At 33.0% G+C, this 19413-nt stretch overlaps 2 protein-coding genes across 3 annotated transcripts in view; one reads left to right on the forward strand and one right to left on the reverse strand.

Annotated features, from left to right (window-relative positions):
• The window catches only part of LOC128160186 (uncharacterized), a 66023-nt gene that overhangs the window by 37201 nt on the left and 9409 nt on the right, over nt 1-19413 (forward strand). The window contains exon 4 of one of the 2 annotated variants that reach the window (XM_052823473.1): nt 11751-18108. The exons of the other annotated variant lie outside the window; for it this stretch is intronic. Coding sequence (XP_052679433.1) covers nt 11751-12274 — 524 coding nt within the window. The 3' untranslated portion in view covers nt 12275-18108. Of the gene's footprint in view, nt 1-11750; nt 18109-19413 lie in introns of those variants that run through there. 2 annotated transcript variants of the gene reach the window in all.
• Nucleotides 8104-10865, reverse strand: LOC128160207 (bifunctional 3'-5' exonuclease/ATP-dependent helicase WRN-like). Its single transcript, XM_052823497.1, has 2 exons — nt 10502-10865; nt 8104-10273 (listed from the first exon to the last, which is right to left on the reverse strand). The coding sequence occupies exons 1-2, from the start codon at nt 10576-10578 to the stop codon at nt 9571-9573; spliced, it is 780 nt and encodes a 259-aa protein (XP_052679457.1). The 5' UTR covers nt 10579-10865; the 3' UTR covers nt 8104-9570.

Consider the following 19413-nt stretch of genomic DNA (forward strand, 5'->3'; position numbering starts at 1 on the left):
ATGTCGAAACAACGGCCGTGATTTCCCCCAAAACTATTGATGTTTCATTACAATTTTATAATATAAGCATAATTTCTGTAATTTTGTGATCAGAATATTATAGCTCAGGCAAAGAAAATCAACGGCCGCCATTTTCCTAAATAACTATCTATGTTTAATGATAATTTTATAACCCAATTGCATTTACTTTAATTTCATGATTAGAACTTGGCCCAATGATATTAGAGTCAAAGTCTGACAAAAAAAACCCATAAGCCATTTTTATCTTAATGAAATCCAAGGGCAATTAATTATTTCATCATCGTTATAATTGATGAAAAGTGTACAAGGAAAGTATGATTTAAATGGGCAGGATCATATATCATTTGACACTTTATAAAAAACGAATTTCTTATACGCGGTGAAGAAGTTGAAGATCATCAAGTATGTAGAGACAAATGGCAAACAAGCATAGTGCTTAAAAGCAATAATGTTTGCAGTGATCTGAAAGAATTGTTTTAATTGATTAATTATAGTCAAACTCTTTGATTGTTGTTAAACAAACAGTGTGAAGAAACGTATGTATGTCGTATATTGTCATTATTAAGTCATACAAATGATCAATGTATTTTTTGCAGTGTCTGTGTAAAGTGATAACGTTTAACTTCATAACCATGATAACTGGACACAAATTTATCAAGTTAAATAAAATCATAATAATTGCTTATAGAACACCCTGTGAAGTCAGACACAAGTCAGGTGCATGCTTCTGACACTGGAAATTGTTAAACAAACATTGAATTGAAAATTTTGAACTTTGAAATTTCTTTGATTTTTGTAGCCATGATGAGTTATTGTATTATAAATGCACCACTACCTATTTTATAAGGAAATATGCTTAGTTTTTTTTAAAGCAGCGCAAAACATAATTCATTTACTTATTCTAATATATTATTTGATATAAGATCATACTTGCCAACCTCTAAAATGTGAAAATCTGGTCATGACCAGTGAGGTTTGGAAAGTAAAAAATCTGGTCATAGCGCGTAACGGCATTCACAACATATTTACCATGCATTTCATAGGTATTTACAATAGAAATATGTGTTAAAACTTATGTGTAATACTTTATTGCAAAGAAGCATTTTAACTAACAGTTGCTGATTTTGAATTTTGTAAAGTGATCTGACACAGAAAGTGGTAGGTTTTGTTCAGCTAAAAAAAGCAAAAAAAAAGGAGTTCTGCTGCTACTTTAACCTTGCTTTTGAACTCTGTAAACGATGTAAAATATGACGTCACAGGTACATTGTTTTCCCGAACTTTCTAAACCTAAAGCAAACCTTGTGCCTTGTAAGTAATATAAGGCATATAGTCTTTATTATTAAATACACATGCTTTTAATTTGTTGTAAAAAGATTCAATTTATCCACACAATCAAATATCACAAGAGGAAAGCAAACTAAAGTAGAAAATAGAGAAATCGGACTTCGAAGTTTGAAGATCCATGATCCGCACCCGTGTTTCACCTCCAGCTAAGAGGTGCATTTTTAATGTGCAAGTGGAGAGTTTTCAAGCCGCTGTGACGTCAGTTTTATATTCAGTAATCAGAGATTCAGAGATCAGAAATCAATGAAATATAACACGTATTGTCGTCAGAGATAGACGAAAAGTATAATTTTCATGATGATTTTGTAATGTGTTCATAATATAGAGTATAGATCTACTCAGTAATTTCTCTGCACATGCATTTTTTTTTTTAAAAATCATCATTATTTCACCTGCTCACATAATGCATGTACATATGTAATGCTTTTCATATGCAATATTTATATCATGATGCTGTTGTGTAACTCTGTATATATAGCAGAAGTATATGCATGATTATTAATACCTCCATTTTATTTCCCCTTAGTATAAGTATAATGATATTTCATTTGGACGTCGGAAGCAAATAAAAAATGGAAATATATGTTACAAAAAAAAAATATATTGTACATCTAATTTCAATTTAAATAAATTAAAATGGGGTGCTAACCCCCTTTTTCAATTTTTTTCTGTTTCCAACGCCCCCCTCTCTCTCTCTCTCTCTCTCTCTCTCTCTCTCTCTCTCTCTCATTGCAATTTACTATAATGCACTGCCTGTGATTATTGTGATTATGTAGTATATGCAACCTCTGATCCTTAAACACCCTCTGTAGTATGCTAGCTAGCTTTGTAACATAACTGCATGGTGTGCGCTTTTGTGCTCATGCGTATGGGTCACTAACCAGTTAATCCAAGCACTATGGACACTGGGGGAAATGTTGGAAGTCTTGAACGAACAAAGTTTTATTATATTCAAAAAATAATTCAATCAAACGCATTTTCAGAATAAATGTTGCTTGATTCAAACAATAGCTTCCGGTCTGAAAAAATCGGATGGACGACCCGAGTCAAATTACTCCCATCCCCACCTTTTTCTTTTATTTCCTAATATCCATCAATTGGTCGTCTCCATCACATTCAGGGGTATAAAGAGAGGGAATAAAATTATTGCCACTTAATGTTTTTACAAATGTATTTATAGATTTTTTTGGGAACATTCTAAACCGATATTTAAATCTTGTAAATGTGTTCCTGACCAGAGTGCACATGCATTGAGGCAAGTCCTGCTAATATTTATTTACCTATTGTTAATTTTTTAGTTTTGGTAAGAATTTCAATCATTTCTAGCCTTAATTAACAAGTCTGCAGCAATGAAATTGTGCGTCTGCAGTGTATGCTTAATTTAAAAAAAAGGTTTGATGAAATCTTGTTTGTTTTATTACTAGTATTTCTTAGAAGTTTTAATTCTGAAATTTCGTAGTATATCTAATGTCTAAATAATAGGATACATGATAAATAGTGGGGATAATTTATCTGCTAAGTAGATGGTACAGGTGTAATACAATTGTATTTATGGCTGTCCCCGGGAACTTGACGTGACCTGTTGAATGGGTGCGCTACATCATCCGGCCCTAGTGAAGATCATCTTATATTCAGACAGTGAAGGTTTGAAATGTTGTGTTGTACATGAACTTTCTTAATGGTTTACATGTGAACCCCATTTATGGTATTCTTGTAACAAAATTTCTGATTCTTGGAACCATTTAAACAAGAAATGATTTTTCGTGTGTGTGTTTCATTTGGGTGTAAAGGTAGCTATAAACTCTGTCCCAAGATATCCTCGGTTCTCATTTTGCTTAGTTACTCGATATTATTATAAACACCTATGGGTTCAAACCATGTTCATTCAAATTTAATTAATTAGTGAGATTAATTTTCAAGATTTCTGTTTTGAAACTATGCCCGCCCCCCTTTTCTAGCTTTTGAGGTTTCAACAATCGCAATTTCTGGGACCTTTCCGGCATGCTCGGAAAAACACCTTGAACGATTACCTATTATTCTGAAAAATTTTCAGATTTCTTATTATTTTTTTTTTCTTCTAGACGCCAACTTTGATCCTTAATATCCCGCTCGTTTGTTCATGGATTGTTTTGAAATTTTCAGGTTGATAACATATCGCGCGATGTTGTCGTTGCATATTTTAGTTGATGAAAATCCCCATTCAGTTTTGAGTTATTCCCCTTTTAGTAAAATTTAACGAATTCTTTTGTCCGGAGGGTTTAGCTTTAACGATGACTGGCAGAGTCTCAAAGATGGGCTGGTTTGGAAGCTGATACATTGAATTTGTGCGAGACATATATTTTATTTATTATTTAAATGCAAATAAAAGGAGTGGTATAGATGTTGAAAAAAATGCAAAAAAATTCGCGTATTTTCCGTTTTAGTTGTCTACCTGATAGTAATTTGTTATAAGATGTATTTTTAAAGTTCTTGGTCTTACCGAGACCTTTCATTCGGTATACAGAAAAAGGGGCTGGCCCCTATAGTTAGGGAGTTAGAGGCATCAAAAGTTTTTTGTCAATAACTTGTAAAGGAATAAAAATTTCTAATGCATTATTGAAGCAAAGTTGTAAAGAAATTAATTCCGAATCCTTCCGTAGTATTCAATTTAATGTTTTCGTAATTTATAGTCAGTATTTGCCGAAACAATTGTTGTCAGTTCGGTCCATTTTTGTGGGGGTGCGCACGTTTAGGAGGTTATGAAAGGGCTTCTTGTAATGCACTAACTGATACATGCAGCGCGCAAAGATAATTCCACATAAAATTCCCAAACGTTTTTATTCATATGGACATTTTCATTTCATAAAGATGAAGCTCTTTGACCTTATTTTTGTTGTTTGTTTCATAACTGTGCCCCTTTCTATATTTAGATGTATTAAGAGACTCGGGTAACCGATTGATAGTAGAGTCGCTAGCTGTATTCAGGCCGTCGCCCAGACGACAGTGCATGTGCTTGTAGAGCTGGACGTACACATGTTTAACGCCCCACTGTTTTACTGTACATAACGGAGACATTTTGAATTGTTTCAGTACTGGGAAATGTGTAAATAAAATGGTTCCATTGCATGGTAATTAAACTCAACTTTTCTACAATATGTATACACGGCCGTCATATAAAGCACAATGTGTATTACTGACATGACAAATGTACGCTTGCAATTTAAACGAACACGGGGTTGCTCCCGATAGAACATTTCTTTTAAAGCAAGACAAAATACTGATTTACGATGGAGATAATATTATCATCGTGGAGATGATTTTAAAATGTGAACTTAATATTCGTATACGATAATATTTGAATCCAAAGCCGCTAATTTTAAGTTACGGTTATCAGGGATATTAATTATGACTTGCCCCGCGTTTCACGTTTATTATTTGCAAAACATCTACAAACGAAAATACCAAACAACCTTCAGCAGCAATTTATAAATTATTTATTACATACACAATTCTAAAGAGGTAATTAAATAAATTTTATAAATGCTTTATAATTGTACTCGCTATCTTCCATGGAAAAAAGTGGCATGGAAAAAATGTTGTTCAATGTTTATCAAATACGCTGTAGCCTTACCAATCGAAAATAATTAACAAACTGTATATAGATAGATTGACACATTAACAAACATTCAGACCCACAATGTGTTGGTTTTTTTTTTTACAAGTTCTATAAAATGTAGACTCAATGACTGAATTCTTTACCGTTTTCCCTCTGGGTTATTTTGAATCACGTGTGTACGTTATGTGTACAAATAGATTAATAGCCTTATAGATAAACACTTAAAGTGTTTAATTTTTAAAAGAAATTGTGTACATGCAAAGCAATGCAATGCTAGGGCAATTAAATTCGAACAATGTATATGGTGAGGGTCGGACTGATACTGGTTCTGCTTGTTCTACAAATAGCGAATGTAAGACGAAGTATTGGGGTGTTATATTTTAAACAAATATAAGTACAGCTTACTCCACTTATATTGAAATCGCTTATTTTGAAATTCCGCTTATTTTGAAATAGAAATAAATCCCCAGTTTTAGCCTCTCATATTCTTTGCATTAAATTAACGGTTATAATGAAATCGGCTATTTTGAAATATCGCTTATATTGAAGACACTGATCGGTCCCCAGAGGTGATAATGAGTTGTTTTCATAACGGTTATATTAAAGTACTCCCTGACGGCTGTCGTCACGGTTGGTGACAGTAATTATGCCTGACTAACCCGTTGATAAACAAAGGTATGAATTGATAAGTTCTCACCTTATGTGTTTTTATACTTCTTTTAAAAATAAAATTTATTCGCTGTTGAATTCTTTGTTTTTACGTGTACGAACATATTGAGGCTAGACGTAATATGGAAACCCCACAGAAAAAACCCCCGTATATTTGGACACTATAATTACGAACTAGTAAGGCTATTGATAAAAAGACAAAGCCTATAATCGAAATAGCTAAGGATTTTGAGATTAACCCAAGTACACTTACGATGATATACAAGAAGTGCTCAGCAGTATTTGAAGCGTTTGAGTCTAATGATTTCTCTTTAAAACGTAAAAAAATGGGATTAAGCATTTTGATGAGGTTAAAGATTATAATAAAATGAAACTTACAAAACTTACTGATAATTAAATTAAACTTTTAAGGACTAATATTCCATGTAATCTGTTCAGTATAGTAGATAAACGATGACAAAATAATTTGCTCGGGTTTGTTCTTCTTTATTTAGATCGGGATTGAACTTTTAAAAAATGGCGGCTTCACGTCCATCGATTTCGCATATATTGAATTACGGATATATTGAAATAATTTGCATGGCCCCCAGAATTTCAATATATCCGGAGTAGGCTGTATTGCTTTCTTAAAAGCTTGCATTAATAAACAAAGTATTTTATTGGAAGCATTATTAGTTACCTTAGCTGCATATATGTAGCTCTCGGTCTGGATCCCGGAAAAAATGACTACCATCCGAAATTTTTCATACAAGGGCTAACATTACCTTTTAAAATACATTTTAGAATTTACCGCTGTTGATAAATTCATTAAAAAGACGCGCAGGTTCAGGTGGTAATATCTCGTTTGATATGGGATTTATGACGTCTATTTATATTGTTTTCATTAAAATAATTTCATTATTTCAAGCTTGTGGGTGGAATGAAAACAGTTTCACATGTTATATGACATAAAGATTAACAATATTCAAGGTTTTCCCTCAATTTCAAGCAATGATAAGAAGGTCTCTCAAAATAAGAAAATAGACGCAAAGTAAACTGCATTCACGGTATATGGTCACATTATTATACTTTCATGTTAAATACTGAAATCTGATTGGTTTAGACGCAGTTGGTAATCCGTTCTATTACCCTTAGCGTTAGCAACACACTTGGCAACGGGTAACACAACGAATTGTTACATGCGCGTAAATTATGCGCATACGGTTTGCCATAGAATTCACTTCATTTCTATATAAAAGCAGTAAAATTTTCTTAAAAAATAAGACATTCAGTATAATAAAACAAATAGTGCCTGTTTGGGAGGGTAACTGTTGAAATTGACACCCCTCGAAAACCATTGTCAACCTCCGCTTCGCGTCGGTTGACAATGGTTTTCTTGGGGTGTCAATTTCAACAGTTACCCTCCCAAACAGGCACTATTTATATATTATTGTATGATGTGTCTCAAATGTTCCTTTTTTGGACTCGTCTACTATAACTGCGAAAAATTAATGAATGAGACATTCTGGCGCGGAGTCTTGTAAATAAAATTTCCATTGGTCAGAATTGATTCTTTCGTGAGGGTCAGTGTAGGTATAAAAACCAATTTAATCGTTCAAAAATTTGAATTGTTAACAATGATACAATGTATATCAGATGGAATGTTTTAGAACGATTTATAAATCCATAATACAGTCATTTGTAATCGGTTGACGTGTGAGCATGATTGTGTATTTAGTAGGCGGGCATCCTTACACCCTATAAGATAGAGAAAATAAAACCCCCTGGCATTTTAGTTCTTCCAGTTAACTTTCCAGACTGCATGTTATAATGAATTAATGATTTTTTTTGTTAATAATAATTTAACATCAATTATAAATTAACAATGCACACTCTAGTACGCTAGTACACAATCTTGTTGCGATGACAACCCCCCTCCCCCCTCCCCCCCCCCCCCCCAGTCATGATACCTATTTCTAAATTAGGATTACACATGTGCTTGCATGTGGCAGAAGACAAGCTGGAACTTACAGCGTGTAACTGTTAAATGAACTATAAGTTAACGATATCATCTCTTTGGAAATGTATTTCTCCTTAGTAATTACGTGTAGAAAATGATACATGTAATTGTGAAAACCATAGAGGAATGCATGCATGATCTGCGCATAATAACTGCTTGATACAATATTTCTTTTTTCCAACATGCTTTAAGTCTATGATAATAAGAAAATATATGCTTGATTTCATATCGGAAAATATGCTTGACTTCATATCGGAAAATTCAGGCACGTAGAATCGGGGGCCTGCCCCCCTCCCCACTTTTTCTCGCAGCAACTATTTTTTTTAAAATTTACATTAAAAAAAATTGAATTATCATGGAGTTGCCCCCCCCCCCCCCCCCCCCACTATTTTGGGAGTATTGAAAAGAAGGTATGAAAATCATGAAATCAGGATTGAAATTGAAGTTTTAGATATACTAAGCCCCCCCCCCCCCCCCACGGATATATACTAAAAGATTTGACATTGGTGCTTGCGTTTGATAAAAATGCGTGTAAAATGTTTGCCAATGGTCTTTTTACCTTCATACCGGGCATAACCACAGTCCCACTCTGTGAATAAAATGCGGCGAATCAAACTATAGACAATGTGTTAAGATCTGTATATGCTTATAAACATGTAGTATAATACTTTGTTTCTTTTACTAAGTGTTTATACATCTAATATTGTACCATGGTCAGCTATCAACTTTTTGTATTACGTCACAAGTATGACGCAGCTACGACGCAAGACCTAATCGTTGCTTGCAACGAGCTCGTCTCTAGTTTTTTTAGTATTTTACTCTCGATATCTTCAATACTCGGATATCTCAAAGTATTTAAACAGTCCCATCTAGTTCAAGATAACGAAATTTGACTGTAGCATTTCTAATAACACTGTTTTAAGATTGAGTTGGATAAACTTCATGCATGTGCATGTATATACATTCACATATAATTTTCAAAAAGCCCAAGTCATTTATTCTTGGTATTTTGAGCCTCTTTAACGGGTTTAAATAATAAATACATAATAAAAATGACAGATATGGGAGCTAAAAATAATGAAGTGAAAACTATTTGTAAATATAATTATTTATATTCTGCATTATATCATTTACATGAGAATTTACAAACTTAAGAGCATTTATTTCATGAGTTCTCATAAACTTAATAAAATATTTCAGAGAATTGTCATAGTGCAAACAGTTTACATTTGAATGTCTATTGGCAGAAAACTGCTTCTGCTCAATTAAATATTACATTAGTTTACATCAGTTGTTTTGCATTGACAATGTAAAACATTTTAAGAATGAACATATATACATTGTATACAGCAAAACTTGTCAAATTCGGATTTTGTGTACTAGGAAACATGCCTATAACACCTTTAGTGCATTGTCAATTTTTATTTCAGTTGTTTTAAATATCCAATAAAGAATTTGTAATCTAGCCAATTTCTATGGATTAAGTGATATCCTGATTAGACAAGTTTTACTGTATTCAGAATTGCACTAAATCAGTTGTACAACAAGTGTATATTAATTGCTGAAAAATCAACTTTGGAAGTTCCTCTAAATACTTGTATAAACACACTTAGTATAATGCATCTATTAGTATACAATTATTACATGTATGGAGTAGTACTATGAAATACGTACAAATACTGTAAATGTATTTCAACATAATTTTATACTTAATCACTTTCAGATTCACTTATAGTTTTTGATGTATCTGTACTATAATTGTCACTGGACATGCTGGATTCACTTGAACTTTCAATGTCTAATTCAGATTTATAAATATGATACATAGTTCTAAAGGACTCGCAATTTACTTCATTTACTTCATGACAGTCACATTGCATATCGCAAACATCACAGCACAAATGTTTAACTAAATCAGCACTTGGAACAGAATTGTAAGATTCTAACAGTTTTTTCCTGCGACATGTTTCAGTATTTTTTTTGCATAATCTAACATGTCAATATCTAACTTACGTAAATGTCTACTACTGTAAATAAGTAATTCATAAGACTGAGTGCCATCCCTACCAGCACGTCCTAACTGTTGTATGAAGCCATCTAAATCTTTGGGTGGTCCATAATGAATAATATTATTAACACTTTTGTAGTTCACCCCCATTCCTGCAGCACTGGTTGCAATAAGTACCCTAATATGTCCATCTTTATTTTCCATATCCTCTCTTATTTCATCTTTCACCTGATCAGTTGTACAAGAATGGAACATTTCAATATAATTAATACATTCATTTAAGCTTACTTTAAAAGCAAAATACACATCTGCACACAATTTTATGCTCGGACAAAAGATAATATGTCGTGGGCATTCACCACCCTGATCCATGACCATGTCAATCAGCCAAGAAAAGGTCACACTGATTTTTTCATTCACCTTTATCTTTTCAACAAAAAGTTTAATGTTTTCTCTGTCAGGACTATCCACAATTTCATGGAAGTTCACGAGTGTAAGCTTCTTTCTCAGCTTTCTCCTACTTGCTCTGCTGGCCGTTGCTGTGATGACAAGTGCTGGACATGCTATCAGGGACCTGATTTCACCAAGTCTACCAAACCATTCCCGAAATGGCTCACTTTTTCCAGAACTTTCACCCCTGTAATAAGTTTAAAGATTATAAAGAAATTCAAGGATTTATGAGAACACTGTTTCCATATAAAGGAATGAATTTCTCAAATCACCATAAAATTATTTAAATTTCCCCTCTTCAAAATCCTAGATAAGAGGAATTGAGTCTATCGTAAATTATTTATGTTTATACTTTTCAAAAAATAAAATTGATAATAAAATCAATCATGCTAGAGGTAATTATTATTACACGTACCAGTTGATAACCATGTGTGCTTCATCTACCACAAATAGTTTGAAACTTGAAGATTCAATGAGCATGCTCCTCCACATGTCATCTGATAGTACAGCCTCAGGGGATGTGTACACATATGTTGTTTTGCCTGCTTTTATGGATTCCTTATCACATTCCTTGTGAATGTAATCTGCATGCAACCCCAGTGACCTCAGATAGGAAACCTTAAAAAAAAATAGTGTAGCTGGTGAAAATTTTCCAATCAATATACACAATTTTTACTCCTTATCAAACTGGGATTTATTTCAAAAATCTGGATATAATGGATTGTTTAATGTTTTATACATGTAATACAAGGGTGGATCCAGCAATTTTGGCATAAAGGAGGGGGTCTAGACCCCCTCCTTTATGCCAAAATTGCTGGATCCACTCAAATATCCACTCAAAGATAAACTCTCTACAACAGTAAGCAGTCATTATGTATCATCTGTAAAAATGGATTATTCACTGATAAATTATGCCAATTTTTTAAATATAAATTGAACAATGAAGAAATTAAGCGTCAAATATAGGGTCTAGTAATGACAATTTGATCATGATGTCTGAGACCTTCGTTTTTGTCAATGAATTTACATGTTTCTTAGAATTAAAATAAATAATGAAACTATAATATATCACATCTTTCTTTTTCAAAATTAAAGATGCCACATTTATATAGGTGTTTGAATATTCATGAATGTTCATGAAGACTGTGTTTTAATTAATAATATTTTGAGATTTATAAACATTTTTAAAACATATAATGTTCTGAATGCTAAACTATGTTATGAAAGTATTTGAAATTAAATACATTTCCTAAATTAGATGTTCATGAAAATTCATGAATGTTCAATACCTAGAACCATTGAATACCAGGTATTTCATGTATTCTTGTATACTGAATTTCATAATTTGTTCATGAATTGCATTTTAAAAATATGTGAGGAACATGTAGTTAGCAATATTTTTAGATGTATGAAGAAATAATTGAGAAATTGTGCACTTATTTGTGTTCAATAAATATACATTTTTTCGCTGGATTGCACTGTAGCTCTATTAAAGGTTTTCTACCACAATTCTGCATGTACATGTAGCTCTGAAGAACAGAGGTAAGCATTGTGGCCCATGGGCCTCTAGTTACTTATCACTTGAAATGTTATCTGTCATAGTTAATAGGTGTGTGATATGTACTTTATTTCAATAAAATACATTCCTCTCTTTGAAATTTTAGAAACGAACGATGATTCTCCAGGCAGGAAAACAATAACAGAGGTCAAGCAAGCATTACCAGAAAATATACTGTCACAAGCAATAGCACAAACAATTGTGTTTTCCCTACTTCAAAAGCAGAAACACCCTGAATTTTTACACCACATGATTCCAAATATTGTTATTTCCCCAGAAAAGCTTGAAATTATGATGTATGATTCAGATAATGATGTTTTACTTTGCAGCAATCCAATTCATATATTCAATTTAGACCTCCCAGAAAACAGAACTCTCATTGATGAGACTGTTGTTATTATTTGGATGGTTTTACACTACAGAATATTTGGTACTGGATTAAATAAGGCAACGCCTTATTTACTTGAAAGATGTAAATCAAATTTTACGCAACTTGTTGCAAGTAAATGGGATATCTATTCAAAATCCTTAAAGAGCTGTGTTCCTGGTTTCCCTTCAGTACAAAAGTGGCCATTAGGTGAATTAATTCAGTGTGGCGAAACACTTAAATTTGAGTCAGATGACTTTTAAGATCTGAATTTTTACAAAATGAAGGTTTGTCAGCTTGCCCGTGTTGCATTGGGTAACATTTTCATTCAGATTTCCATCTTGGGATAACAGTAGCTGAAAGCACTGTTAACCTTATTTCCTAAGATCTACCAAGCACTAAAGATACCAGTACATGGAACACCCCCCCCCACCCCCAAACTCCCATCCCTTTCATAAAAATGCAGGAAAGCAAAATAAAGATATAACAGAGTTTGAATCTGTAAATACTAATTCATACATCTATCACTATGCTCAGTGAATAAATCTTCTCTTAAGTCTATATCTGTGGATTGATTATATAGAAATCCAAACCCTTCACATGTAAAAATTAATCATACAAATGAAATACATGTGTGTGTGTGTGTGAGGGAGGGGGAGTATAGATCATGATGAATTGTTTACTTTTGTGATAAAATTTTGGAGCATCTATTCATGATCAGAATAATAAAATGAAAAATTATATTCCCCAAACATAGTTTGAGAACATTAATGGACTTCTGGTATTTGGGTTGGGCTCTTTTGTTTAAATATAGCAAGAATGTATTAGTGCTTTGAAAATTTCTTGGCCCTTGAAGTAATCAAAATAAATTCAATAATAGTAATGTAAATAATTTGTGTAAATATGCATTTTCTCTGCTCTCTGCTCTTTGGTTTCTAGGAGGTAAGCAGAGTATATCATTGTAATAAGTGATGCAAACTAGTTATTCCCCTTTTCGTGACTGTGTTAATATAATTGTGTTAATAAAAGAAGTCCCTGTATAAATATAATATTGTAAGAATATCCCAAAATTGGAAGAGGAAAAATACCAGACATTATTTAAAGATGAATAGAGAACAATACATGGCAAAATCTGCATCGCATCCCATATCAACCGGAGACTCCAATATCAGCCCGAGGGCCGAATGCCAGAGGGCTGATATTGGTCGAGGGTTGATATGGGATGTGATACAGATTTTGACATGTATTGTTGTTTTTATTATATATTTGAATTTAGAAAGCTAGTTTTCATTTTTCACATCGAAAAAACTTACAAGCGTATTATCACTATCTTCAACCGCACATTTTCGACGTTCATATGTATTATGACATCATCTATACTAAATTGTTTTGCCTCGGACTAGAATGTCGCGACGTCATTGGATGAAACGCGTCACGTGACTGCCTTACAAATTTCTTTAGAAGGCAAGCGTTAAAATTTATAGGGCAACATGGCGGACGTAACGTTATTTGAGCTGATTTTTTACACAAACGTTTGTTTACATATCAAACTTTAGGTCCTCGACAGAACAAAACACTTATTAGGTTTGTTACTGACTTCTATGGACTTTACCGACCCCACAAATTTCTTTAAACAGTCGGTAACAAACCTTATAAGTAATAATATTTAGATCATGACGTCATAGTTTCGACTTCAGATATGCACAGAAAAGAGAATAAGATCCGAGGTTATCCGAATAAAAAGTATAAAGGTGTTCCGGATAGGTGTTATATCGGGAGTGATAAAGGATGAAGTAAAGGGTAATAACACCGGGTGTGTGATAAAGGCGTGTGCCACTGTTCATATCAGGGGTGCAAAAACCCTGTATCTTATACAAAGTATATAATAAAGTCTAATATTTGAGCTGAAAAAAGTAAAAAAAATTGATTGAAACAGGTCCCCAAAATGATGAAACATGCTAACCATTATGCTATTGAGGATCATTGCTTTGTATGAAAAAAGATAAATGTCTATATTATGGGTTAATTTGAAATATATTTTTAATTTATCATTCTGATTAGAGTTTTTATAAATTTTAAAAAATAACAGAAAAGTTATGATACACACACAAGTTTTTAAAAAAAACTTTTAAAATTATTTCCTGTGACCAGCAGAAGGTGCAACCCACACACCAAATGTTTTCAACACACATCTACATATGAAAGTTTCAGACTCCTATCTTCAACACTTTCATTGGGTAAATGGAATTGAAGTTTGTGAAAATGAAAGGCCATGCTTTCTCTCAAGGGGAGATAATTAGAATTTATTGAAAATTTGTTGATATTTTTCAAAAATCTTCTTCTCAAAAATCATTTGGCCAGAAAAGCTGAAACTTGTGTTGAAGCATCCTTAGATAGTGTAGATTCAAGTTTGTTCAAATCATGGTCCCTTGGGATAAGGTGGGGCCACAATGGGGGGTCGAAGTTTTACATGGGAATATTATAAAAATCTTCTTCTCAGAAATCAATAAGCCAGGAAAGCTGTAACTTGTGTGGAAGCATCCTCAGGTAGTGTAGATTCAAATTAGGTCAAATCATGACCCGCAGGAGTAGATAACGTCCACAATGGGGGGGGGGGGGGGGGGGGGGGGATGGGCAAACTTTTACATATTAGGAATATATAGAGTAAATCTTTTTAAAATCTTCTTCTCAGAAATTAATTCATCAGGAAAGCTGAAACTTATGTGGAAGCATCCTCAGGTAATGTAGATTTAAAGTTGTGAAAATCATGAACCCCAGGGATAGGTTGGGGGTACAAAGGGGGGGGGGGGACTTTGACATAGGAATATCTAGAGTAACTCTATAAAAATCTTCTTCTCAGAAACTAATCAGGCAGGAAACCTGAAACTTGTGTGGAGGCATCTTCATGCCATAATCCTCGGGGCAGAGTGGGGTCACAACTGGGGGGGGGGGGATTTACATAGGAATATGAATAGAGAATGTTTTAAAATTTAATTTAAATACATGTATAAACAATATTTTATTATGCAATATATCACATAAATGGATGGGATAGCAGTCATTGCCTATATAAATCCTCTCCGAGAATTTTTTAAAATATCTTTTTTCTAACCTCTTGCCTAGAAAAGCTTTAACTTTACTGAAAGCAACCTCAGATAATGTAGAAATAAAAATCTTGAGGAGTAGGGTGGGGCCATATTGGGGATCTAATTTTACAAAGGGAAATATTTTAATTATTCACAAAACTGAAATCTTATGATATATGGTTTTACTTATATGCAAGCATTTTGACATATTGTTGATTCTTTAAAATTGTATATTTACATTCCACATATTTTCTTCTTGTCAAATGTGTTTAAAGCTACGGCAGTTATAACACTGTAATGCACACAGGTTTCTCAAAGGTTAAAATGACGAGTTTTATTATGATGTCACAAACGTTGAACGCTGTAAACTGCAATGTCATAAGCAAAAATCAAAGTTCAAATTGTTTAGACTTTGGCCCATGGACAATTCTTGGGCCTCACAAGGGGTTCAGAGTTTGATCCCATATATAAACAATTGTTTAGGATCTTATTAACAATTTTTTAGGATCTTTTTGAGAACTGCAATGCTCAATAGGTAATATGACTATAAAATCATCCTGTTAGAAAAAGGACTTGATTATAAACATAAGAATATCCAGGGTAAAAAAAATGGACTCTTACTTATACAGGATCTACATGTATTATAATACATTGTCCATCTAGTTTGTATTATGACTCCATTAAGCTGATCTTATCATATCTATTGTTGCTCAGGTGAGTGATGTGGCCCATGGGCCTCTTATTTGGATAATTTGTCACTTCATGACAAAAGTGGTCATTTTGAAAAATCAAAATTGTTGCACATCTGGATTTCTGATATGTTTTATTAAACTGTCTGAGTCATCGAAAAATGCTATGATAATATAGGTCTAGCAGTGTGTGTTATTGACTTATGTTTAGGACAACAAAATACTGGTAATGAGAAATAGAAAAGTGAAAACCCTTTGATATACCTTTAAAATTGCTTCCTATTTAAATCAATGCTGAAAAGTCCAACATTTCGGTTGTTTTTACTTAGTAGTCCATTGAAAATTGATGATTGATCATAAAGAGATATATAGAACCTATTGACGAGATTTTGAATAGCTTATTTGCATTTGTTTACTTTTGAGAAAGACTTGAATGACTTTAGCCACAGTGCGGGTATTAAAGGAAATTTACATCTTGAAAGCCAGGACTAAACATGTATGCTAATTAAACAAGGGGCCCAACAGCCTTAACAGTCACCTGAGGCGGAGTTTAATACAGTATAATTTGTTTAATCTGGATTATGAGTACTCTGGAATTTTCTCCACTTCGGCTTTAAATTTTAGTCCCATGCTTTTCTTTAAAAAATATATTACCAAACATTCTGTTTAGTTCAGATACTGTCTAATCTGTAGTCTGAATGGCCATAAAGGTCCTAACTGCTCATAATTAACAGTCATTATTTTCTCTAATCTGGCCACACAATATTATCTGAGGTCGTTCAATGCAATTAACACCTCTGGTGGTAAATGTGCTAATGTATGCTTTCATAAGTGACATGATATACTGAAATAGGGCGGTGACAGTCAGCCCACTTGAATAAATATAAAGTTTAGTTACAAGTAAATAAATAAAAAAAAATGTGTGCTAATGTAATTTGATTTAAATGCCATATCTCACAACAGAACGTAAAATTGGCACATTCTTTACATACTAATAGTTATATAAATCGGAATTGAAACTAAAACATCTGATTTCAAAATGTCACTCGAACACTGAAGGGAAGACGTAAATGTATGCATAAAAGTGTAAATGTTTATTTGATAATTATTGAATAATAAAAAACCTGGGTCTGGTTATGTTGAATGCAGATATACTTTTGACTTGCAAAACCCATGCTCAAATATTAGACTTTATCTTTAATTCTGCTACATCAAAGAGATGCCGCATAAAGTTATTCTCCAATATACCACGAACGTCATCAATAAATTATCAGAACTTAAACACATGCCAAACTCGAGTCGATCATGAGTTTTAAGTTAAAAACTGCTCTTTATAAAAAAAAATACATTGATAACAAGGGTTAGTGTTTTTTACAGCGATGTGTATTTCCTTTAATGTTCATTTCAAGGAGCTGGTTGCAGCTGTTCCAAGACCCTCCCCCAACACATTTTCACTGCTTGTTTCCGATATGCATTCTGAAGCAGCCATTACTAACAAAACCTTTGGGGAACAGCCGTCTCTACCAATCAGATTCATCTCACTTGAAAATATAACCTTCTTACTCTCTCTATAGATAAACCGATCGACTAATAATGGGATCTGTTAGTAGAATAGAAATAAAGTTCTTGTTATCGTGTTCGCCTCGGCTTTTATATTTCTAAACAACATTTCTCTACATCGGAGATTATTCTGCAACATTCTTTATTTTTTAAATGTCTGGTATTTTTTCCTTCCAGTTTTGGGATATTTTAATAATATCACATTTAATATTGTTTGAAGTATGAAGGTGTTACACAAACGTAACAAATGTATTGTTATACTTCTCTGACTCTGAAAAGAGGAACAGAATTTCTTATTGTTGCCATGGCGAAAGGGTTTCTACTTTATTCACTTATCTTCTTCCTCAGTGCAAACTCAGCAAAATGGAGCATCCATTTATTTTAATTTTTAAAGAACGAAGACTTTATATCCCTTGCCAGAATCAATGAAATTTATAAAGATTAACTTATTGTTTTTGTTTTTTTATTGTGTGTAACCTAGAACAATAATGTCAAAATATAGTAAATGAAATATGACTATATGTGTCTCAAACTAGAGAAATGAATTCCTCAAATGATGGTTATCATATGCATTCAAATTATCTCAATGGATATGATTTAAATCATGAAATAACTTTAAATAATCTCCTTTATTGAAACATAGTGTACATTACAGTTGCTTTACAATATATTTTTGTGATAGTTTAATTGATGTGTTGAAATTACTCAAATGTTATGCTGTAATATATGTATAAATCATAAATAAAGAGAATGAGATTAAAATTCATGTGTTATGTGTCATCAGCTGCAGAGTCATTTAATGCGTGTACAAACTCTACATTATACTGCAGACCAACTTTGATTCGCGACGACTTTATTTTGCAACTAACTTCAGAAAAAACGATTCGCGACGACTAATGTTCGCGACCAAGCCTGATTGAGATCAATGTTGTTATAAAATAACATACGACAAGGACGTACTGGTTAACGGCGAGAAATATTCGCGGAGACGAGGCTTTCGCTTACCTCGCGAAAAATTCTCACTCGCGAATGAAAGTTGGTTTACAGTAATCTCTAGAATAAACTGAAGCATGTGTATCAATTATATATTGCATCATTTTTATTAAATCAGCCATATTCCAAGTAGACATTCAATACTAAGATGAAGCCAAAATGAGCTAATGCTACACCTATTGCATCTGCATCCCTGTGAAAGGACAAGATAGGCTAAGACCCCTAAAATTAGCCACTCATCTTTCATTAAATTTTTAATCATTATACCCGCACTTATTAAAGAAAGTTCGGGTATATTGTTGTTACCCTGTTCCGTCCGTCCGTCCGTTTGTCTGTCACGTTTTACTTTCTCAAACTGCTCTTACATCTTATAAACCAGCAAACTGAACTCTTGGAGTTTGATTTTGGGTGTCATGTTGTTTTGTAAAAAGATTTCAAAAATTCTCTGGTAGACCAGGGGGTCAAATAATTGGTTAAAAATGACATTTTTTAGGGGGGGGGGGGGTTACTGAAGGCTTTGATCTACCGATACTGATTAGAACTCGATCGTGTAGATTGTTTGTCATCTACTACTTATATAGTATTGGGTGTGCCCCTAGCTTCAGTGTTAGAGGCCCTTGATCTTTTTGATATATGTAAATGATGTCTCAAACAAAATGTTATCTTTTTGTATACTTTTTGCTGACGACAAAATTTTGTATCCAATATGCATTGCATGTTTTTACTACAATACCAGTCATGATTTATATACTTTGGAACAGTGATTTAGTCGATGGTTATGTAAATTTAATCCTATCAAAACTAAGGCTGTCTTTTTTCACACAAAATCAAGTTAATTACCAGAAATATTTTTTCAACATTGTGAATTAGAATATATCTGAACACACACTTTGGTCTACATTTAGCAAGTGATCTTAAATGGTCAGAGCACATTAACATTATAGTAAATAAAGCACTATAAAATTAGGTCTTTTGAAAAAAATAAAATATTTAACCTTGGAAAAAATACTCCTTCCAAAATGTACATAATACTTTTGTAAGGCCTATTCTCGAATATGCCTCATTTGTTTTGGA

This window comes from Crassostrea angulata, chromosome 1 (genome assembly GCF_025612915.1).
Source record: "Crassostrea angulata isolate pt1a10 chromosome 1, ASM2561291v2, whole genome shotgun sequence".
Lineage (NCBI taxonomy): Eukaryota > Metazoa > Mollusca > Bivalvia > Ostreida > Ostreidae > Magallana > Magallana angulata.

Coding starts and splice junctions, on each gene's coding strand:
- LOC128160207 (XM_052823497.1), bottom strand. CDS start 10,578: ATGTGGAGGAGCATGCTCATTGAATCTTCAAGTTTCAAACTATTTGTG. Junction 10,274..10,501: donor GCACACATGGTTATCAACTG/GTACGTGTAATA, acceptor AACTTATTACAG/GGGTGAAAGTTCTGGAAAAA.